The sequence below is a fragment of the Anolis sagrei genome, chromosome 12 (genome assembly GCF_037176765.1).
Source record: "Anolis sagrei isolate rAnoSag1 chromosome 12, rAnoSag1.mat, whole genome shotgun sequence".
In the NCBI taxonomy this organism is placed as follows: Eukaryota; Metazoa; Chordata; class Lepidosauria; order Squamata; family Dactyloidae; genus Anolis; species Anolis sagrei.
Window position 1 is genome coordinate 14,981,135 of NC_090032.1, and position 24,632 is coordinate 15,005,766.

Below are 24,632 nucleotides of genomic sequence, written 5' to 3' on the forward strand. Positions count from 1 at the left end.
CTATCACAAGTGAGATTGGCGGGGACGAGGAGCAGGGCCTTCTCAGTGGCGGCCCCTCATCTGTGGAATTCACTCCCTGGGGAAATTAGATCAGCAACATCCCTCCTTTCCTTCAGGAAAAAAATGAAAACTTGGATTTGGGACCAGGCATTTGGACATTCTGGCAGCTAAAGAAAGGACTTGACGATGGAATTGACAAAACGGAATGGAACTACGGAACTCTGAACGCTGAACATGAGATTAGTTTTACTTACTGTATTATGTACTGATTATTTGAATTAGCTAATTGTTTTAACTGCTGTTTTGTATGTATGTATATCTTGTGTAGGCATCGAATTCTGCCTTTTTGTAAGCCACCCTGAGTTCCCCCCCCCCCCCCGGGGGGTTGAGAAGGGCGGGGTAGAAGTACCAGAAATAAATAAAATAAATAAATAAAAATTAGGTACCACCTTAAAGTGTGGGGAGGCTAAATTAATTAATTTATGAGGCCATAAAGAAGACTCCAGCAAAGCATTCCAGCGGGGGAAGCATGCGGGGAATGCGGAAGTGCTTCATCAGTGTCGCAGATGGACAATGAAAGCGACAGCTCCCCTGGCGGCCAGAAAAAGTTAAATAGCCGCTGTGTATGTCTGTATATGTTTGTATGTTAAAAATTGGCATTGAATGTTTGCCATACATCATCATCATCATCATCACTTTATTTCTTAATTAGTCCACTCTGAGCGACTTATAATTTAAAACAGTTTATACACAATATAAAACATTCAATATAAAAACATTCAACATAAAAATTCAACATAAAAACATATATGTGTACACTGTACACTGTAATCTGCCCTGAGTCCCCCACAGGGTGATCAGGATCAAATTTGGCACAAATACCCAATATGCCCAAATGTGAACACTAGTGGAGTTTGGGGGAAATAGACCTTGGCATTTGGGAGTTGTACTTGCTGGGGTTTATAATTCACCTACAATCAAAGAGCATTCTGAACTCTTGTTATGTTTCAAATAATAATAATAAATTTTATTTATACCCTGCCACCATCTCCCCAAAGGAGACTCAGAGCGGCTTACATGAGGCCAGGCCCAGCGACACATTACAGCAACATAAAATATACACAACAAAATAACATAACAATAAAATAAACCAATCAAGTAAAATAAACAATACAAAATAACACAATGGAAAGTAAAACACAGAAGAAAAAGAGGCTTCTGGGAAGCAATGGGGGCAGGAAAAAGTTAGCTCCTAAGACCATTGGAAATATGTGTTTTCCTATGGCCTTAGGTGACCCCTGTGAAAGGGTTGTTCGACCCCCAAAGGGGTCGCGACCTACAGGTTGAGGACCACTGCTTTCGAGTTTAGTATGCTGCCATGTTGCTTTAACACAGTTTTAGCTGTCCTTGTTGTTGGGTTGTTGTAGGTTTTTTGGGCTGTATGACCATGTGCTAGAAGCATTCTCTCCATAGATGCAGGCGAAATGTCAGGAGAAAATGCTTCTGGAACATGGCCATACAGCTCGAAAAACCTACAACAACCCAGTGATCCAGGCCATGAAAGCCTCCAACAGTACATTGTCTTTGTTGTTCTTTCTCTGAAAGAAAGTCTATTGAGTGCATGTGTGTGTTTGGTAAGCATAGGTTGGCTTTGTGTCAAAAGTTTCCATTTTTTTAAAAGAAACTTTAAACTTGCAATCTAATCTTTCTCAGGCCAGTGTTTGCAGAAGCCTGCAAAGATATGCAAGTAGACTTAACAGGCAGTAGAGGGAGCAAGCCTCTAAAGAGAAAAGAAAAACTCTTCAAGGAAAGAATGATCTTGTGTTTAGTGTTTGGGGTTTGGATTCAAATCCAGTTCTGCTGCAGTTCTGTGAAATAGACGTGGTCACATCGATCTTTGATGTGATCTCATTGGCTTCTTGGTCCCTATCCTTAATTTCACAAGATTGTAGATTACCATTAATTGGAGCAGACCTGTGGTCTGAGGATCACCAGTGGTACGCAAGAACTAAAATATAGTGTTACTACACTGTTGCAACGAGAGTGACTGGTGTCGCAAAACCCTCTTGTAGTGCTGAAGCTTCTGTGAACCACCTCGGAGATTAAGACCTTCTGAGGAGGCCCTGCTCTCGGTCCCACCTTCTTCGCAAGCGCGACTGGTGAGGACGAGAGACAGCGCCTTCTCAGTGGTGGCCCCTCGGCCGCGGAACTCCTTCCCTAGTGACTTTAGATCAGCCCTCTGCCTCCTAACCTTCAGAAGGAGCCTCCAGTGGCGCAGTGGGTTAAACTCTTGTGCTGGCGGATAGGTTGGAGGCTCGAATCTGGGGAGAACATGAATGAGCTCCCTCTGTCAGCTCTAGCTGTCCATGTGGGGTCATGAGAGAAACCTCTCACAAGGATGGTAAAACATCAAAACATCTGGGCGTCCCCTGGGCAATGTCCTTGCAGATGGCCAATTCACTCACACCAGAAGCGACTTGCAGTTTCTCGAGTCGCTTCTGACTCAAAAAACTGCAAGTCGCTTCTGGTGTGAGTGAATTGGCCGTCTGCAAGGACACTGCAGTTTCTCGAGTCGCTTCTGACTCGAAAAAAGGAGAGTAAAAATCTGGCTCAGGGACCAGGCATTTGGAGAAGCAATGCAATAATATAATAGGAATCTGTGTAGTGACTACGGAATTGCCTCAGACCATGATTTTTGGATAACGTGAATGTAATTTTTAAAAATTTAATATGTATTAATTTTAATTCATTGGATTTTAAGCTTAATGTTGTGTGTGTTTAAGGCATTGAATAACTGCCACATGTAAGCCCCCTTGAGTCCCCCTTGGGGTAGAGAACGACAGGGTATAAATAGGATAAATAAGTAAATAAATATGATTTTCTGTGGGCGAGCAGATGGCAACTACTGGATGGCATATGTTCTGTATTATCTTTACAGCCCTCGGCAAAAGTTGGTTATGCTCAGATATGGTCACTAGATTGAGATCTCTGAATGAATATAGCTTAGTAAAGATCTGAATGAATAAAAAAAGACCCCTAACTATATTCAAGGTGCAGGTGATTATAAAGCCCTATATGCTTCGGGTCCAGCCTATCTTTGAGTCCGCATCTCTTTCTACGAACTGGTACGGGCTCTGAGATCAACAGGGGAGATCCTCCTCTCGGTCCCACCACCACCTCAAGCATAGTTGGTGGGGACGAGAGAGAAGGCCTTCTCTGTGGTGGTCCCTCGGCTCTGGAAGACCTTCCCAAAAGAGATTAGATTAGCCCCCACCCTTCAATCCTTCCGTTCCAACCTGAAAACATGGCTGCTCAGGCAGGCCTTTGACCTTGAGTAGGCTGAATAGGGCAATATGAAACTGACACTTGTCACCTTGTGAGTTGATGGTAGTTAGTTAGAGGAGGTAGAGTGGGTCATGGGGGCTCTGTGTGCCAAGTTTGTTCTTGATCAGTCATTGGATGAAGGTCACAGCAGTCTCGGGAAGTGAGTGGAGGTACTTCAAGTCCCATAATCCATGGTCCATTCTCCTCCTAACTGCACTGGAATGTAGAGAGGGTCATGGAGGCTCTGTGTGCCAAGTTTGGTCTTGATCAGTCATTGGATGAAGGTCGCAGCGGTCTCGGGAAGTGAGTGGAGGTACTTCAAGTCCTATCATCTGTGGTCCATCCTCCTTCAAACTGCACCGGGATGTAGAATGGGCCATGGAGGCTCTGTGTGCCAAGTTTGGTCTTGATCAGTCATTGATCAGTCATTAGATGAGGGTCGCAGCAGTCTCGGGATGTCAGTGGAGGTACTTCAAGTCCCATAATCCATGGTCCATCCTCCTCCCAACTTTACCGGGATGTAGAGTGGGTCATGGAGGCTCTGTGTGCCAAGTTTGGTCTTGATCAGTCATTGTATGAAGGTCGCAGTGGTCTCGGGAAGTGAGTGGAGATACTTCAAGTCCCATCATCCGTGGTCCATCCTCCTCCTTTCTGCACCGGGATGTAGAGTGGGTCATGTAGAGTGGAATGGCTATCTGTCAGGGGTGATTTAAATGCAATATTCCTGCTTCTTGGCAGGGGGTTGGACTGGATGGCCCATGAGGTCTCTTCCAACTCTATGATTCTATGGGGGCTCTGTGTTCCAAGTTTGGTCTTGACCAGTCATTGGATGAAGGTCGCAGTGGTCTCGGGAAGTGAGTGGAGGTACTTCAAGTCTCATCATCCGTGGTCCATCCTCCTCCAAACTGCACCAGGATGTAGAGTGGGTCAGGGGGACTCTGTGTGCCAAGTTTGGTCTTGATCAGTCATTGGATGAAGGTTGCAGTGGTCTCGGGAAGTGAGTGGAGGTACTTCAAGTCTCATCATCCGTAGTCCATCCTCCTCCAAATTGCACCAGGATGTAGAGTGGGTCATGGGGACTCTGTGTGCCAAGTTTGGTCTTGATCAGTCATTGGATGAAGGTTGCAGTGGTCTCGGGAAATGAGTGGAGGTACTTCAAGTCTCATCATCCGTAGTCCATCCTCCTCCAAATTGCACCAGGATGTAGAGTGGGTCATGGGGACTCTGTGTGCCAAGTTTGGTCTTGATCAGTCATTGGATGAAGGTTGCAGTGGTCTCGGGAAGTGAGTGGAGGTACTTCAAGTCTCATCATCCGTAGTCCATCCTCCTCCAAACTGCACCAGGATGTAGAGTGGGTCATGGGGACTCTGTGTGCCAAGTTTGGTCTTGATTAGTCATCGGATGAAGGTTGCATCGGTCTCGGGAAGTGAGTGGAGGTACTTCAAGTCCCATCATCCGTGGTCCATCCTTCTCCAAACTGCACCAGGACGTAGAGTGGGTCACGTATTCCTGCTTGTTGGAGGGGGTTGGACTGGATGGCCAAGTTTGGTCTTGATTAGTCATAGGTGGGGCCATAGTGATCTGTAGGTTCTCAAGCGTTTTAAAGTACTACAAATCCCATAATCCGTGGTCCACCTCCCCCAAACCACACCAGGATGTAAAGTGGGCTATGGGGGTAATGTGTCCCAAACCGCACTAGGACGTAAAGTGGGCCATGAGGGTAATGTGGTCCAGGTCCGTCACTCGTGCAGGTCACAGTGGCCTGTGAAAATATGAAGGATGTCTGTCAAAAGATAAGTCACTCGAGGTATGGGAAACAGGGCTGGTTCTGCTGCCTTTGGAGCTCTCGTCTTGAAGAACCCACACCTTCTCAACCCTTTCATTTTGAGCTGCCTCACCGAGCAAAAGTTCCCCCTCCACTCCCTCTTCAGCGAGAACCTGTTCATCCAGTTGCTCTCCTGAACAATTCCACTTATATTTGCATCTCCCCTGAAGCTTGTTTGGTCTCAATAAACATCGGCTGAAGAGTAAGCAAAAGGAGATAAAACTGTTTACCTCTGGAAAAAGCAAGACAGAAGAAGGGATTATATTTCACTCAGAGACACTCTGTACAAAAGGCAGGGGGAATGGAAACGCACCAATAGGCCCATCATTCACTGGAGAACTGAGTAAAGTAGCCAACTAGTTGAGAATTTTTGAGATTCAGATCGGTGTGTTTTCTCAACCTGGGAGTTGAGACCCCTGGGTGAGGGGTCGCAAGGGGGTTTCAGAGGGGTCGCACAAAACCATCAGAAAACATACTGTCTATACTCGAGTATAAGCCTAGTTTTTCAGCTCCTTTTTTAGGCTGAAAAAGCTGCCCTCAGCTTATACTCGAGTCAAAGTTATTTATTTTTTTATTCTTTTTTTGTTTATTTTACTAGCTGTACCCGCCACGCGTTGCTGTGGCCAACCTTCCCTCCCTCTTTCTCTCCTTCCTTCCCTCTTTCCTTCCTTTCCTCTTTTTCTTTCCCTATCTCTCATCTTTCTTCCATCTCTACCTGTTTCTTTCCTCCCTTTCTTTGCTCTTTGGTTACAGCCTTCCTTCCTTCCTTCCTTCCTTCCTTCCTTCCTTCCTTCCTTCCTTCCTTCCTTCCTTCCTTCCTTCCCATCTTCTCTTTTTCCTTCCTTCTCTATCTCTTTCCTTCCTTTCCCCTTTTTCTTTCTCTTCTGCTTTCTTTTTTAATCTCTCCTTCTTTCCTTCCCTCCCTCTTTCTCTACATCTTTCCCCCTTCCTTCCTTCCTTCCTTCCTTCCTTCCTTCCTTCCTTCCTTCCTTCCTTCCTTCCTTCCCTCTTTCCCTATCTTTTGTTCCTTCTCTCCTTCCTTCCCTCTCTTTTTCCTTTCACTTTTTTATTTCCTTCTCTCCTTCCTTGCTTCTCTATCTTTCTTTCTTTCCTTCTTCCCCTCCCTGCTTCTCTCCTTCCTTCCTTCCCTTTTCCCCTCCTTCTCTCATTACTTCTTGACTGTCCCTTCCATTTAATATTGTATTTATATCTTAGAAAGAAGGAAAGGAAGAAGGAAGGAAGGAAGGAAGGAAGGAAGGAAGGAAGGAAGGAAGGAGGGACAAGATAAGGGGTTACATAGCCTTGAAGATAATGAATTAATGAGCAGGCAGGATTGTCTGCAATTAAGGCTCCAAAGAAGGACTCGCTTGGCTAGCAAGTGAGAAGCTAAGGGTGCCAAAGGTCAACGCAATGTGTTCATGTCCGCAAAGGGTATTTAGCCTTGTAGCCCGTGGACTCTTGGACTCTTCTTTGACCATTTCTAAGGGATTATGCTTCATGTTTTTGCCTTTGGATCTTGGGAACTTTGTCTTTGCATTTAAGCCTTTGTCCTGCCTATGAAACTTTTGCATTTCTTATACTTGATTTTGCCTTTTCCTCAGTACACTACAAAACCTACAGCTTTGGTGTGGTGGTGTCTGGAGTTACAACATCAGATGTGTTTGCGAGGCTAGTGGGACCGAGAGCAGGGCCTGCCCGGTGGATCTTAAACTACGAGGTGGAGCGTAGAGGGAGATAAGTTCGGACAAGTAAGCTGGGCCGGAGTCATATTTGCCTTCTGTTTCCAAAAAGGAAGAGAAGGATGGGCGGAGAGATCTTCAGCCTATCTTTTATAACAACAGCAGCAACAACAACAACAACACTTTATTTGTACCCAGCTACCATCTCCCCAAGGGACTTGGTGTGGCTTACATGAGGCCGAGGCCAAATACAACAATACAAGCAAAACAACAACAGTACAAGCAATTAAAATAAAACGTAGACAATAAAATATACATTCTCAATAAGATAACTCGCAATTAAAAACAGGGAAGGCCAAATGTAAAGTTAAAATGGAAATAATGCTGGGACATGGATGAAAGGTGATAGTATCGTTTGTGGAAGGGCATATGAACAGATCTAAAAAGTGTAAAGTGCTTTGGAGGACAAAGTGCTATGGGATCATTATTCATGTCCGCAAAGGGTATTTAGCCTTGTTGCTGACAAGCAGGGATTGTCAGTGCAACGTAGCTCTTCCCATGCAAACTTCTGTGGATTAACTTTGGCTTTTAGCAGCATGCTTCTGGCTTCCTGAGTCTGGGATTTGGATCTTGTTCTTTGCGACCCCTCCAAAAACCCCTCACAATCCCCCCCCCCAAGGTGCTGACCCTGAGGTTGAGAAATGCTGGTTTATACAGTACATGCAGTGAAGGTTTGGGAATCACGGATGTTAGGCAGATGTCAGGAACAATTTCTGATTTGGATGAAATCGGAAACTGGTTAATTGGAGACTTCCTTGGCGTTCATGCCCAGACAAGTAGCTTCTGGATGTCTTGGCTTAGGAAACCCCAACATAACAGTCCTAACCCAGGCATTGAGTCAGAGCATTACTCTTAAGACAGCTCAGAGTAACGAACCTTGGTTGTCTTGGATTCGAAGGCATGTCGCACTCCTGAATTATGCAAATACCGTTTGAGTGAATTGGAGCAACTCCCAGTACCGGTACTCTTGGCTGGTGAGAAGGTGGCATCTCAAAGGTTTTTCCCTAGAGAAGAAAGTTAATCCCTGGGGCAGAGGGGTGGGGACGGAGTTGGGAGTCTGGACCAGTTCTGCAGTGTGTCTGGCCCCACACTTCCTACCATAAGTTGCAATTGCGGTCACACGGCTTGTTGAACTGGTGCAGCAGCTATACTCCCATATTGGGAGAAGCTGCATCTGGAAATGGCCTCATCTCTTTCATATCTTTGTTCATGCAATGTGTTTCTTTATGGTTGAATGTTTTATATTATTTTATATATTGTTATTGTTGTTGTTGTTCATTCGTTCAGTCGTCTCCGACTCTTCGTGACCTCATGGACCAGCCCACGCCAGAGCTCCCTGTCGGCCGTTACCACCCCCAGCTCCCTCAAGGTCAGTCCAGTCACTTCAAGGATGCCATCCATCTATCTTGTCCTTGGTCGGCCCCTCTTCCTTTTGCCATATAACATATATTATAACATATATTGTTATATTGTTATTTAAATTGCATATTTATGTTTTTGGTTGTGGGCACTATGGGGTGTCGTTTTGTTAGCCGCCCTGAGTCCCTCTGCAGAGGTCGAGATAGGACGGGATACAAATATCCTAAATAAATGAATGAATGAATGAATAAATGAATAAATGAATAAAAATAAATACAATATAAAAATATAAATATATATAAAAATATATATGTAAATATAAATAAATAAACATAAAAATAAATAAATAAATATAAAATAAATATAAAAATATATAAATATAAATATATATAAATATATATATATATATATATAAATATAAATAAATATAAATAAATAAACACACACACACACATATATATATAAATAAACATAAAATAAATATAAAAATAAAAATAAAAATAAAATAAAATAAAATAAATTACAACATTTATATGCCACCTTTCTCACCCCGAAGGGGACTCAGAGTGGCTTGCAAGATATATATACAAAAATATAAATATATAAATATAAATAAATAAATATATAAATAAATATTAAAATAAAAATAAAAATAAATAAAATAAAATAAAATAAATTACAACATTTATATGCCACCCTTCTCACCCCGAAGGGGACTCAGAGTGGCTTGCAATATATATATATATATATATATATATATATATATATATAAAAATAAAAATAAAATAAAATAAAATAAATTACAACATTTATATGCCACCCTTCTCACCTCGAAGGGGACTCAGAGTGGCTTGCAAGATATATATATATATATATATATATATATATATATATATATATATAAATTAAAATAAATATAAAAATAAAAATAAAATAAAATAAATTACAACATTTATATGCCACCCTTCTCACCCCGAAGGGGACTCCGAGTGGCTTGCAAGATATAAATACATACAATCTATATACATAAAAATGTAATGTTCGTTTGTGGGATTGACAGAACTCAAAAACCACTGGACAAATTGACACCAAATTTGGAGACAATACAATTAACAACCCAATATATGTCCTTCACTCAAAAAGAAATGATTTTGTAATTTGGGAGTTGTAGTTGCTAAGATTTATAGTACACCCGCAATCAAAGAGCATTCTGAACTCCACCAATGATAGAATTGAACCAGTCTTGGGACGCAGAACTCCCATGATCAACAGAAAAAACTAGAAGGGTTATGTGGACGTTTACCTTGAGTTTGGGAGTTGTAGTTCACCAACATCCAGAGAGCATTTTGGACTCAAACAATGATGGATCTGGACCAAATTTGTCATGAGTGCTCAGTATGTCCCAATGTGACCACATATGCCCAAATATGAATACAGATGGAGTTTGGGGGAAATAGACCTTGACATTTGGGAGTTCTAGTTGCTGGGATTTATAGTTCATCTACAACCAAAGAGCATTCTGAACTCCTCCAACGATAGAATTTGGCCAAACTTCCCACACAGAACCCGCAAGAAAGTGTGAGCCTCCCTCCAGCCTCACATGCTCTCCCTTGCCTGCACATGCGTACCACACTGCCAAGCACTGTGCACACTTGCTCTCCCCTCCCCTCTTGGAGTCTCTGAGATAGCTCTCCTATGACTGAGAGGCCAGCCAATTACATGACCGACAGAAAATACTGGAAGGGTCTGGAGGCCATTGACCTTGAGTTTTGGAGTTGTAGTTCACCTACATCCAGAGAGCACTGTGGACTCAAACAAGTATGGATCTGGACCAAACTTGGCATGAATGCTCAATATGCCCCAATGTGACCACTGGTGGAATTTGGGGAAAATAGACCTTGACATTAGGGAGTTGTCGTTGCTGGGATTTATAGTTCACCTACCTCAATGAGCACTGTGGACTCAAACAAGTATGGATCTGGACCAAACTTGGGATGAATCCTCAATATGCCCCAATGTGACCACTGGTGGAGTTTGAGGAAAATAGACCTTGACATTAGAAAGTTGTCGTTGCTGGGATTTATAGTTCACCTACATCAATGAGCACTGTGGACTCAAACAAGTATGGATCTGGACCAAACTTGGGATGAATCCTCAATATGCCCCAATGTGACCACTGGTGGAGTTTGAGGAAAATAGACCTTGACATTAGGAATTTGTAGTTGCTGGGATTTATAGTTCACCTACCTCAATGAGCACTGTGGACTCAAACAAGTATGGATCTGCACCAAACTTGGCATGAATGCTCAATATGCCCCAATGTGACCACTGGTGAGGTTTGAGGAAAATAGACCTTGACATTAGGAAGTTGTCGTTGCTGGGATTTATAGTTCACCTACATCAATGAGCACTGTGGACTGAAACAAGTATGGATCTGGACCAAACTTGGCATGAATGCTCAATATGCCCCAATGTGACCACTGGTAGAGTTTGGGGGAAAAAAGACCTTGACATTAGGGAGTTGTAGTTGCTGGGATTTATAGTTCACCTACATCATTGAGCATTCTGAACCCCACCAAACTTCTTACACAGAACCCCCATGACTAACAGAAAATACTTCGTTTTCCGATAGTCTTTGGCGACCCTTCTGACACCCCCTCGTGACCCCCCCAGGTTGAGAAACACTGTGATAGGGGGTCAAAGGAGTAATGTCATCCTCCTCCACCTCCTTTTTGGTCTCTCTTTCTCAGAAGTGTTTCTCTGTCAAAGCCCTTCCTTCTGGCTTGCCTGGGTGGGGCAGACAGTTTCCTGTGAGGAGAACGTGACGTGACGTAGCCCCACACTTTCTTTCTTTCTGTCTCTCCCTCCCTCCCCTCCCACTGTGTGAAATGTAGATTTCCTCCTACCTTTTTGACCTTAGAATCACCCAGTATGTTCAGATTTGAAGGGGGGGGGGGGTTGGTTTTGCCTCTGAAGGAGCTACTCCTCCTTCCCACTCCCTAACTTGGAAACAGGCTCCGAGGACCTGTCCGACAGCCTAGGTGTTTTCTGGCTCAGCGGCTGGGAAAATTGCGAAAGGTGGTGCCTTGCTCAGGTATCGGAGGCGGAGACTGGGCACCGGTTGGATGAGGAAGCGCCGCACTTCCTCAGGGCTGTTGCTGTACTTTGTTCCTCCAGAAAAGGTTTCGCTTTGGGCGGACAAAAAAAGGAGAGTGAACTGCACCGGTTGCTGTGGTCGGCGAAAGGAAAGGCTTTGCGGGGGCTTCTTGGCTTCCAAGGAGTTGGATCTGTTTGGGTTTCGGCACTTTGGCGGGTTCGCAGAGGAATTAGAACCCAGCTCTTTGGAAACAACCGTGAATCCCTGACGTACAATTCCACGTATTTGCAAAGCGTACTCCAGAACTGAAGACATTCTGGCAGGCCGAGGTGTTGCCGTGTGAGGTGTCGAAGCTGGCGACATTTCATGAGCGAAGGAAATAGATACGTCGTCGTGCCTGTGACCATGGGCGTTGTAAGTGTCTTTGCTTCCTGGGGCCCAAAGTAGAATCTCGTGATAATGTAGCGCAGGGTTTCTCAACCTGGGGGTCAGGACGCCCGGGGGGGGGGGGGGGGTCACGAGAGGGTGTTAGAGGGGTCGCCAAAGACTATCAGGAAACACAGTATTTTCTGGGTTGTTGTAGGTTTTTCCGGGCTATATGGCCATGTTCTGGAGGCAATTTTTCTCCTGACGTTTCGCCTGCATCTATGGCAAGCATCCTCAGAGGTAGCGAGGTCTGTTGGAAGTAGGAAAAATGGGTTTATATATCTGTGGCTATCATATCAAGCCCACCTGCTCACTGGAGGGAAGGATACTAGAGACAAAGTTGAAGTACTTTGGCCACATCATGAGGAGACAGCAAATCCTAGAGAAGACAATTATGCTGGGGAAAGTGGAAGGCAAAAGGAAGAGGGGCCGACCAAGGGCAAGATGGATGGATGGCATCCTTGAAGTGGACTGACTTTGAAGGAGCTGGGGGTGGTGACGGCCGACAGGGAGCTCTGGCGTGGACTGGTCCATGAGGTCACGAAGAGTCGGAGACGACTGAACGAATGAACAACAACAACAATATCTGTGGAATGACCAGGGTAATGTTTCAGCTGATCACCTTGATTTGCATTCAATGGCCTGGAAGCGCCTGGAGGGAATCTCTTGTTGAGAGTGAATTGCTGTGCCTGATTGTTTACTCTCTGTTCATAGAATCATAGAATCAAAGAGTTGGAAGAGACCTCATGGGCCATCCAGTCCAACCCCCTGCCAAGAAGCAGGAATATTGCATTCAAATCACCCCTGACAGATGGCCATCCAGCCTCTGTTTAAAAGCTTCCAAAGAAGGAGCCTCCACCACACTCCAGAGCAGAGAGTTCCACTGCTGAACGGCTCTCACAGTCAGGAAGTTCTTCCTCAGGTTCAGATGGAATCTCCTCTCTTGAAGTTTGAAGCCATTGTTCCGCGTCCTAGTCTCCAGGGAAGCAGAGAACAAGCTTGCTCCCTCCTCCCTGTGGCTTCCTCTCACATACATGGCTATCATATCCCCTCTCAGCCTTCCCTTCTTCAGTTTAAACATGCCCAGCTCCTTAAGCCGCTCCTCATAGGGCTTGTTCTATGGCTATACATGGCTATCATATCCCCTCTCAGCCTTCTCTTCTTCAGGTTAAACATGCCCAGCTCCTTAAGCCGCTCCTCATAGGGCTTGTTCTCCAGACCCTTGATCATTTGAGTCGCCCTCCTCTGGACACATTCCAGCTTGTCAATATCTCTCTTGAATTCTGGTGCCCAGAATTGGACACAATATTCCAGGTGTGGTCTAACCAGAGTGGAATAGATTGGTAGCATGACTTCCCTAGATCTAGACACTATGCTCCTCTTGATGCAGTCCAAAATCCCATTGGCTTTTTTTGCCGCCACATCACATTGTTGGCTCATGTTTAACTAGTTGTCTACGAGGACTCCAAGATCTTTTTTGCACATACTGCTTTCAAGCCAGGCATCCCCCATTCTGTATCTTTGCATTTCGTTTTTCCTGCCAAAGTGGAGTATCTTGCATTTGTCACTGTTGAACTTCAATGCTCTTTTATTGTAGCTGAACTGTAAATCCCAGCAACTACAACTATAAGGTCTGTTTGGTGGTTGTTCTAGTGGTCCAGCATTTCTGTGTTCTCAAATAATATGCTGTGTCCAGGTTGGTTCATCAGGTGCTCTGCTATGGCCGATTTCTCTGGCTGAAGTAGTCTGCAGGGCTTTTCATGTTCCTTGATTCGTGTCTGGGCAATGCTGCTGCGTTTGGTGGTCCCTCTGTAGACTTGTCCACAGCTGCATGGTACGCGGTAGACTCCTGCAGAAGTGAGAGGATTCCTCTTGTCCTTTGCTGAATGGAGCATTTGTTGGATTTTCTTGGTGGGTCTGTAGATAGTTTGTATGTTGTGTTTCCTCATCAGCTTCCCAGTGCGGTCAGTGGTTCCCTTGATGTATGGCAAGAACACTTTTCCTCTGGGTGGATCTTTGTCTTGACTCTCGTGGCTTGTTCTCGGTTGTCTTGCAGCTATTCTGATGTCTGAGGTGGAGTGTCCATTGGCCTGTAGAGCCCAGTTGAGGTGGTTCAGTTCATCTTGGAGGAGTTGGGCTTCGCAGATTCTTTCTGCACCGTCTGCCAAGGCTTTAATGGTGCTTCTTTTTGGACTTGAGTGATGGTTGGAGTTTTTCTGTAGATATCTATCTATCTATCTATCTATCTATCTATCTATCTATTTGGTTTACTTTTACCCCGCCCTTCTCACCCCAAAGGGGACTCGGGGCGGCTTACATATCCAAGGCACAATTCGATGCCCGTAACATTCAACAATAATAATACACAATAGCACAAAATAGCAAACAACAACAATACATCATATCTATAACCAATAAAACCAATAAAACCCATAAAAATTTCATACAAACCGATACAAACCAATTGCTTCTTATTGCCGGTCAATATTCGCTACCTCATAGTTCAGAGTTTCATTCCACATTTATCAGTCCTGCCAGTCCTATTTGTCTGGTTGTCCTTACTTAGTTGGCAGATTGCCCGAAGGCCTGGTCCCATAGCCATGTCTTTACCTTCCTCCTGAAGGATAGGAGTGATGTCGATGTCCTGATATCCGCCAGGAGTGAGTTCCACAGGTGAGGGGCCACCACTGAGAAGGCCCTGCTCCTCGTCCCCACCAGCCTCACTTGGGAAAGCGGTGGGGTCGAGAGCAGGGCCCCCTCGGATGATCTTAGATTCCGTGGTGGGACGTAGAGGGAGATATGTTCAGACAGATACACTGGACCGGAACCGTACAAGGTTTTGTAGGTCAAAACCAGCACCTTGAATTGGGCTCGGAACTGAACTGGCAGCCAGTGGAGCTGACACAGCAGAGGGGTGGTATGCTCTCTGTATGTCGCTCCAGTGAGCAGCCTGGCTGCCGCTCGCTGGACCAGTTGAAGTTTCCGAACCGTCTTCAAGGGCAACCCCACGTAGAGTGCGTTGCAGTAGTCTATTTGGGATGTGACAAGAGCGTGGACCACTGTGGCCAGATCAGACTTTCCAAGGTACGGGCACAGCTGGTGCACAAGTTTTAATTGTGCAAAAGCTCTCCCGGCCACCGCTGAAACCTGTGGTTCCAGGCTCAGCGATGAATCCAGGATCACTCCCAAGCTACGAACCTGCGTCTTATATCTGTGTGTGTGGGTTTTCTGTAAACAGTGTGACCCAATTGTTGATCTGATTTGCAGATGACTAGGACATCTAGAAAAGGCAGTCTTCCTTCACTCTCTTTTTCCATGGTGAATTGGATGTTTGGGTGGATGCTGTTAAGATGGTCCAGGAACCTGTTGAGTTCTTCTTCTCAATGGCTCCAAATGGTGAAGGTGTCATCTACATATCTGAACCATATCGTGGGCTGTTTTGTTGCTGTTTCCAGGGCTTGTTTTTCAAAGTGTTCCATGTAGAAATTATCTGTGACCAGGCTGAGGGGGCTCCCCATAGCTACTCCATCTTTCTGTTCATAGAATTCATTGCCCTACTGAAAGTAGCTGGTGGTGAGGCAATGGTGAAACAGAGCTGTGATGTCTTCTGGGAACTTCTGGTTGATCAGTGCAATGGTGTCTGCTACCGAGACCATGGTAAATAGAGACACCACATTGAATAATAGAATCATAGAGTTGGAAGAGACCTCATGGGCCATCCAGTCCAACCCCCTGCCAAGAAGCAGGAATATTGCATTTAAATAACCCCTGACAGAGACACTCGCTGGAACACCTCAGCAAGCGAGAGTCCAAAAGTGGCAGGCCCAAACCCAGCACCTCAACCAATGGCTGATACCAAATGAGAGACTCCCCCCTGGGCACACAGAGAACTGGGCGACTTGGAAGGCGCTGAACAGACTGCGCTCTGGCACCACGAGATGCAGAGCCAACCTTCAGAAATGGGGCTACAAAGTGGAATCCTCGGCATGCGAGTGTGGAGAAGAGCAAACCACTGACCACCTGCTGCAATGCAACCTGAGCCCAGCCACATGCACAATGGAGGACCTTCTTGCAGCAACACCAGAGGCACTCCAAGTGGCCAGATACTGGTCAAAGGACATTTAACCAACTACCAAACTCACAAGTTGTGTATTTTTCTGTCTGTTTGCTTGTTCTGTTAGAAACATAATATATAATGGACTGGTTGCTCTGACACGACAAATAAAACCCCTGACAGATGGCCATCCCACTCTACATGACCCACTCTACATCCTGGTGCAGTTTGGAAAAGGATAGACCACGAATGATGGGACTTGAAGTACCTCCACTCACTTCCCGAGACCACTGAAACCTTCATACAATGACTGATCAAGACCAAACTTGGCACACAGAGCCTCCATGACCCACTCTACATCCCGGTGCAGTTAGGAGGAGGATGGACCACGGATGATGGGACTTGAATACCTCCACTCACTTCCCGAGACCGCTGCGACCTTCATCCAATGACTGATCAAGACCAAACATGGCACACAGAGCCTCCATTACCCACTCTACATCCCGGTAAAGTTAGGAGGAGGATGGACCATATTGAAGCCGATCAGTTTGTCATTGGTATTTAGCTTGAGATTGCTGATTTTTTTTCTATGAAGTGGGCTGAGTCCTTGATGTAGTGTGTAGTGAGCCCAATATGGGTTTGTAACTGTGCAGCAAGAAATTTTGCTAAGTCGTATGTCCTTTCTCATTTGTAAGTATATAATGACACCGGCTTGTCTTTGAAGAGGTTTGTGTGGCCTTTCTTTACTTAATCATTTCTGACAATCTCCTGAGGGCTGGATTAATTCAAACTGCCTTACAATGTATAGAGCAGTGGTTCCCAACTTTTGGGCCCCCAGGTGTTTTGGATTTCAACTCCCAACTCCCCAAAATCCCAGCCAGCTTACCAGCTGTTAGGAACTATGGGGCCCTGAAGTCCGAAAGACCTGAAGGCCCAAAGGTTGGGAACCACTGGTGTAGACCAAGCTTCCTCTTTCTTTAAAGATAACTTAATCTAGTGTTTCTCAAGCTTCCTAATGCTGTGACCAATTAATCAACTTCCGGTGGCGCAGTGGGTTAAACCCTTGTGCTGGGAGGACAGAAGACCGATAGGTTGCAGGTTTGAATCCGAGGCAAGCACTGATGAGCTCCCTCTATTAGCTCCAGCTCCGCACGTGGGGACATGAGAGAAGCCTCCCACAAGGATGGTAAAACATCAAAACATCTGGGCAATGACCCCTGGGTAATGTCCTTGCAGACGGCCAATTCTCTCATACCAGAAGCAACTTTCATTTTCTCAAGTTGCTCCAGACACAAAAAAAACCCCATATTATTTTCGTTGCAACTTCATAAGTGTAATTTTGCTACTTTTATGGATCGTACTTTTATGGAGCCCCCGGTGGCACAGTGGGTTAAAGCACTGAGCTGCTGAGCTTGTTGGTCGAAAGGTCGCAGGTTCGATTCCGGGGAGCGGTGTGAGCTTCCGCTGTCAGCCCTAGCTTCTGCCAACCTAGCAGTTCGAAAACATGCAAATGTGAGTAGATCAATAGGTACTGCTCCGGCGGGAAGGTAACGGCACTCCATGCAGTCATGCCGGCCACATGACCTTGGAGGTGTCTACGGACAACGCTGGCTCTTCGGCTTAGAAATGGAGATGAGCACCACCCCCCAGAGTCAGACATGACTGGACTTAATGTCAGGGGACTACCTTTACCTTTACCTTTATGGATCGTAATGTAAATATCTGATAATGCAAGATAGATTTTTATTCACTGGACCAAATTTGGCACATTTGAATACTGGTGGGGTTGGGGGAGGATTGATTTTGTCATTTTGGAGTTGTAGTTACTGGGATTTATAGGTCACTCCTTGGCTTAGTAGGTGTCGTGGCCAAATTTAGTGGCAGTTCGTCCAATGGTTTTTGAGTTCTGTTAATCCCACAAATGAACATTACATTTTTATTTATATAGCTGTAAAAATGTTACAATTAATGTAAAATTAATGTATAAATATTGCAAACAATATAGCATCCCTACTTCGCAGATTTTCACTTACTGCGGGTGGTCCTGGAACATAATCCATACAATAAGTGAGGGAACACTGTAGATACATGACCTCTGGGGTAGAATCATAGAATCATAGAATCAAAGAGTTGGAAGAGACCTCATGGGCCATCCAGTCCAACCCCCTGCCAAGAAGCAGGAATATTGCATTCAAGTCACCCGTGACAGATGGCCAGCCAGCCTCTGTTTAAAAGCTTCCAAAGAAGGAGCCTCCACCACACTCCGGGGCAGAGAGTTCCACTGCTGAACGGCTCTCACAGTCAGGAAGTTCTTCCTAATGTTCAGATGGAATCCCCTCTCTTGTAATTTGAAGCCATTGTTCCGCATCCTAGTCTCCAAGGAAGCAGAAAACAAGCTTGCTCCCTCCTCCCTGTGGCTTCCTCTCACATATTTATACGTGGCTATCATATCCCATATTACTTACTTAGGTGATCCCTCGTAGTCCGAGGATGATGGTCCTCCAAGTTTGGTGTCTTGGTGGTGGGTCCGTAGATGACTGTGGAGCCCTATTCTTGATCTTCTTCCGCAGTGAGGGCATTGGTTTCCAGGTGGAAGGCGGTCTCGGTTGGGGTTGGTTTGACGTGCCTTTTTCCTCTTGACACTTTTCTCTCTTTCACCCTCCATTTGTGCCTCTTCAAATTCTGCATCACTGCTGGTCACAGCTGACCTCCAGCTGGAGTGCTCAAGGGCCAGGGCTTCCTAGTTCTCAGTGTCTATGCCAGGGTTTTTAAGGTTGGCTTTGAGCCAATCTTTAAATCTCTTTTCCTGCCCACCAACGTTCTGTTTTCCGTTCTTGAGTTCGGAGTAGAGCAGCTGCTTTGGGAGATGGTGGTCGGGCATCCGGACAACGTGGAGTTGATGGTGGAGGACCATCGCTTCGATGTTGGCGGTCTTTCCTTCTTCCAGAACGCTGACGTTTGTCCAGCTGTCTTCCCAAGAGATTTGCAGGATTTTCCGGAGGCAACGCTGATGGAATCGTTCCAGGAGTTGCGTGTGACGTCTGTAGACTGTCCACATCTCAGAGGCGTATAGCAGGGTTGGGAGGACAATAGTTTTATAAACCTTGGTATAAACCTTGGTATCCCTATGGATGTCCCGGTCCTCAAACATTCTCTGCTTCATTTGGAAAAATGCTGCACTCGCAGAGCTCAGGCGATGTTGAATTTTGGTGTCGATGTTAACTTTGGTGGAGAGGTGGCTACCAAGGGAGCGGAAATGGTCAACATTTTCTAATGTTACACCATTAAGCTGTACCATAGGGATTGGCTAGTAACCTTTGGGTGTTCAGTTGACAAAATCTGGTTTTTGATTGAAGAATTGGATCAAATTATACGTTATCAAATCCTCAGTACAGGGGACTTTTTGAAGACATTTTTTCGGTAGATACTTTATACGGGGCAACCGAAAATGCAACAAGAGTCTTGCTTGCATTTTGCAAGTTGTTTCTTTTCTTTTCCTTTGAATCCTTTGTTCCCGGAACTGGCCAATACTCAAAAGTAAGGGAAGGGCTCATTGGATGTTCAGGCTTGCCGGTGGTTTTTGCTGTTAATGATCAATTGACTTAAGGTTTTATTCCCATAATCTGCTCCCTTGAGTTTAAGCTTCTTGGAAAAAAATACAAGCTAGTGAAAGATGTCAGAATCAGGACTGTGAAGTCTTTTGCCAGTCCAAAGAAGTTCCAACTTGGTTAGACCACATCTTGAATACTGTGTCCAATTCTGGGCACCACAATTGAAGAGAGATGTTGATAATCATAGAATCACAGAGTTGGAAGAGACCTCATGGGCCATCCAGTCCAACCCCATTCTGTCAAAAAGCAGGAATATTGCATTCAAATCACCCCCGACAGATGGCCATCCAGCCTCTGTTTAAAACCTTCCGAAGAAGGAGCCTCCACCACACTCCGGGGCAGAGAGTTCCACTGCTGAACGGCTCTCACAGTCATGGGCCGTCCAGTCCAACTCCACTCTGCCAAGAAGCAGGAAAATTGCATTCAAGTCACCCCTGACAGATGGCCATCCAGCCTCTGTTTAAAAGCCTCCAAAGAAGGAGCCTCCACCACACTCCAGGGCAGAGAGTTCCACTGCTGAACGGCTCTCACAGTCTGGAAGTTCTTCCTCATGTTCAGGTGGAATCTCCTTTCTTGTAGTTTGAAGCCATTGTTCCGCGTCCTAGTCTCCAGGGAAGCAGAAAACAAGCTTGCTCCCTCCTCCCTATGACTTTTTCTCTAAACTAAAATGATCAAGGGTCTGGAGCCCTTTGAGGAGCGGCTTAAAGAGCTGGGCATGTTTATCCTTCAGAAGAGAAGGCTGAGAGGAGACATGATAGCCATGTATAAATATGTGAGAGGAAGTCATAGGGAGGAGGGAGCAGGCTTGTTTTCTCCTGCCCTGGAGAAGAGGATGCAATGGAACAATGGCTTTAAACTACAAGAAAACTACCCTATACGGCTCCGGCCCAGCGTACCTGTCCGAACGTATCTCCTTCTATGTCCCACCTCGAGGTTTAAGATCTTCTGGGGAGGCTCTGCTCTCGGCCCCGCCTCTATCCCAAGTGAGGCTGGTAGGGACGAAGGACAGGGCCTTCTCAGTGGTGGCCCCTCGCATGTGGAATTCACTCCCCGGGGAAATTAGGTCATCAATATCCCCCCTCTCCTTCAGAAGGAAGCTGAAAACATGGATATGGGACCATTCCTTTGGGTAATCTGGCAGATAGACAAGGCAATGATGACCAGAATTAGGAAAGGACTATGTTAATGCTGAATGGACTTATGGATTTTAGAACTCGGTGAACGTTGGCCACTAGATTGGCTTTTTAGCTGTTATTGTATTAATTGATTGTTTTTAACTATTGTAGCTATTGCTGTTATGTATTTTATCTGTTGAATTGTTGGCATCGAATTGTGCCGGTTGTAAGCCGCCCTGAGGGTCGTCCCCCCCCCCGGGGGGGGGAGGGGTTGAGAAGGGCGGGGTAGAAGTGCCTGCAATAAATAAATAAATAATTAAGAAAGGAGATTCCATCTGAATATTAGGAAGAACTTCCTGACTGTGAGAGCTGTTCAGTAGTAGAACTCTCTGCCCCGGAGTCTGGTGGAGGCTCCTTCTGTGGAGGCTTTTAAACAGAGGCTGGATGGCCATCTGTCAGGGGTGCTTTGAATGCAATATTCCTGCTTCTTGGCAGAATGGGGTTGGACTGGATGGCCCATGAGGTCTCTTCCAACTCTTTGATTCTATGCTTCTGCGAAGGTGTTTAGAGTGGCTTGTAGATCTCCTGAATGCGCACAGATGACGTTGTCATCAGCATACAGATTGTTGTAACCTTGGTGGCAATACTGTGTCTGGGATAGCCCATGTTCATTTGTATGGGGAGCAACGGAATTGGCTGTTGCACTTGGCAGCTGGCCAATGAGGTCCTTCTGCCAGCTCTTGTAAAATTCAAGAATAGCCGTAGAAAATTGGCATGTGAAGATTAGGAGTAGGGATGTAGCCGCAGCCTGTGAGCTCTGTCTCCAGGCTTCGTGCCTGTTTGAGTGACAGTTTGTCAGGTGGTGCCTCCACCTTGGTAACTCAACAGATGACAGTACTGGTATGCAGCAGGTACTGGCTTCTTCAGTAGACTCTCCTCTACAGTTCCATTTTGGTGGGAAGCCTTAGCATTGAACGGCTGTGTTGTTAGAGTGTGTAGCATGGAACCTTGCGCAGACGGTCAGTCAATGTGACTTAAGCAACGTGCAGTCATTGAATTCTTGACAGCAGAAGGTGTCACCCCAAAGGAGATTCATCAGGGAATGCAAGCTGTTCGTGGTGATTGTGTTGATGCGAGTACTGTGTGTCCCTGGGTGGGTAAGTTTAAAGATGTTGAGGTGGGAACATCTGACTTGTATGACAAACAAAGAGTTGGATGTCCTGTGACAGCAACCACCGAGTTTCACAAGCAAAAGGTTGAGAGATTGATTCAGGACGATCGTCGTATCACTCAGAGAGAAATTTCAAGCGTAATTGGCATTTCACAAGAACGTGTGGGTCACTGGGTTGTTGTAGGTTTTTTTCGGGCTGTATGGCCATGGTCTAGAGCAGTGGTTCTCAACCTTCCTAATGCCGCGACCCATTAGTAAAGGTCCTTGCATTGTGGTGACCCCCAACCATAACGTTATTTTCATTGCTACTTCTTTATTTTTGCTACTGTTATGAATCGTAATAAAAATATCAGATATGCAGGATATATTTTCATTCACTGGACCAAATTGGCACAAATACCTGATACATCCAAATTTGAATACTGGTGGGGTTGGAGGGGATTGATTTTGTCATTTGGGAATTTTGGAGTTGCTGGGATTTATAGTTCACCTAAAATCAAAGAGCCTTTTGAACTCCACCAATGATGGAATTGAATCAAACTTGGCACTCAGAATTCCCATGGCCAAGAGAAATACTGGGAGAATCTGGTGGACACTGACCTTGAGTTTTTGGAGTTGTAGTTCACCTACATCCAGAGAACACTGTGGACTCAAACAATGATGGATCTGGATCAAACTTGGCACAGATAATCAATATGCGATCACTGTTAGAGTTTGGAGAAAATAAACTTTGCCATTTGGGAGTTGTAGTTGTTGGGATTCATAGCTCACCCACAATGAAATAGCATTCTGAACCCCACCAATGATAGAATTGGACCAAACTTCCCACACAGAACACCCATGACAAAGAGAAAATATTATGTTTTCTGATGGTCTTTGGTGACCCCTCTGACACCCCCTTGTGACCCACACAGGGGTCCCGACCCCCAGGTTGAGAAACACTGGTCTAGAGGCATTCTCTCCTGACGTTTCACCTGCATCTATGGCAAGCATCCTCAGAGGTAGTGAGGTCTGTTGGAACTAGGAAAAAGGGTTTATATATCTGTGGAATGACCAGGGTGGGACAAAGGACTCTTTTCTGCTGGAGCTAGGTGTGAATGTTTCAACTGACCACCTTGATTAGCATACAGTGGGCTGACAGTGTGGGTCACATTATTGTTTTGCTTGGCTATTGGAAGATGGGTATATTGAGAGAACTGTGAGACACTGGTTGTGGAAACAGAATGTCAACTTCTTCCGTGACGGCTTCAGAAACTTATTCGTCGTTGGCAGAAATGTATCCAATTATCTGGTGATTATGTGGAAAAATGAATAGTGGTAGTTAAAGAACACACTCATAGAATCATAGAATCAAAGAGTTGGAGGAGACCTCATGGGCCATCCAGGCCAACCCCCTGCCAAGAAGCAGGAATATTGCATTCAAATCACCCCTGACAGATGGCCATCCAGCCTCTGTTTAAAAGCTTCCAAAGAAGGAGCCTCCACCACACTCCGGGGCAAAGAGTTCCACTGCTGAACGGCTATCACAGTCAGGAAGTTCTTCCTCATGTTCAGATGGAATCTCCTCTCTTGTAGTTTGAAGCCATTGTTCCATTGCGTCCTAGTCTCCAGGGAAGCAGAAAACAAGCTTGCTCCCTCCTCCCTGTGGCTTCCTCTCACATATTTATACATGGCTATCATATCCCCTCTCGGCCTTCTCTTCTTCAGGCTAAACATGCCCAGCTCCTTAAGCCGCTCCTCATAGGGCTTGTTCTCCAGACCCTTGATCATTTTAGTCGCCCTCCTCTGGACACATTCCAGCTTGTCAATATCTCTCTTGAATTGTGGGGCCCAGAATTGGACACAATATTCCAGGTGTGGTCTAACCAAAGCAGAATAGAGCATGGGGAGCATGACTTCCCTAGATCTAGACACTATGCTCCTATTGATGCAGGCCAAAATCCCATTGGCTTTTTTTGCCGCCACATCACATTGTTGGCTCATGGTTTATTTCTGCGTTTGATTTATTAAAATATTCCCATCCAAATCCAAGTAACGAAAGTGGAGGCATTACTTTTCATTCAACCCTCGTAAAAAGGAACTTCTTTGTCAGAGGCATGGCCAACTAAAATATGCCTGTATACAGATATGGATCGACACTCTGCCCCTTCCACTTTGACTTTCTACACCATTGATTGGTAACCGCTAGACCTGACTGTTATAGATCTTTAACCAAGATAATTGAGTTGGGAAACTTTTGCTTTCGAAAGCACTTCTTTAGTATATCAGACGTTTGGAAGGGATAACAAAGGAAAGCTGTGCTGCCTTCATATGTTAGGGATGCGGTGGGGAGACTTCCCAAGGCCATCAGGCTGCCTATGGCTGGATCCACACTGCCCTATATCCCAGATTATCTGCTTTGAACCTGACAATATGAGTCTACACCAAGGGTCCTCAAACTTTTTAAACAGAGGTCCATTGTGCATGTGGCAGGGCTCAGGTTGCATTGCAGGAGATGGTATGTAATTTGCTCTTCTCCGCACTCGCATGTCATGGATTCCACTTTGTAGCCCCATTTCTTTAGGTTGGCTCTGCATCTCGTGGTGGCAGAGCGCAGTCTGTCCAGCGCCTTCCAAGTTGCCCAGTCTTCTTTGTGCCCAATGGGGAGTCTCTCATTTAGTATCAGCCATTGATTGAGGTTCTGGGTTTGAGCCTGCCACTTTTGGACTCTTGCTTGCTGGGATGTTCCAGCGAGTGTCTCTGTAGATCTTAGAAAACTATTTCTTGATTTATGTCGTTGACCTGCTGGCTGATACCCAAACAAGGGATGAGCGGGTGATTTCACTGCCTTGGTCCTTTCACTGTTGGCTGCTACTTCCCAGCGAATGTCAGGTGGTGCGATACCGGTTAAGCAGTGTAATTTCTCCAGTGG

At 45.4% G+C, this 24,632-nt stretch overlaps 1 protein-coding gene across 10 annotated transcripts in view; it reads left to right on the plus strand.

The window, feature by feature from the left end:
- MARK2 (microtubule affinity regulating kinase 2) overlaps window positions 1-24,632 on the plus strand; it is a 220,298-nt gene that overhangs the window by 109,022 nt on the left and 86,644 nt on the right. The window contains exon 1 of one of the 10 annotated variants that reach the window (XM_067472464.1): window positions 11,433-11,758. The exons of the other annotated variants lie outside the window; for them this stretch is intronic. Coding sequence (XP_067328565.1) covers window positions 11,711-11,758 — 48 coding nt within the window. The 5' untranslated portion in view covers window positions 11,433-11,710. Of the gene's footprint in view, window positions 1-11,432; window positions 11,759-24,632 lie in introns of those variants that run through there. 10 annotated transcript variants of the gene reach the window in all.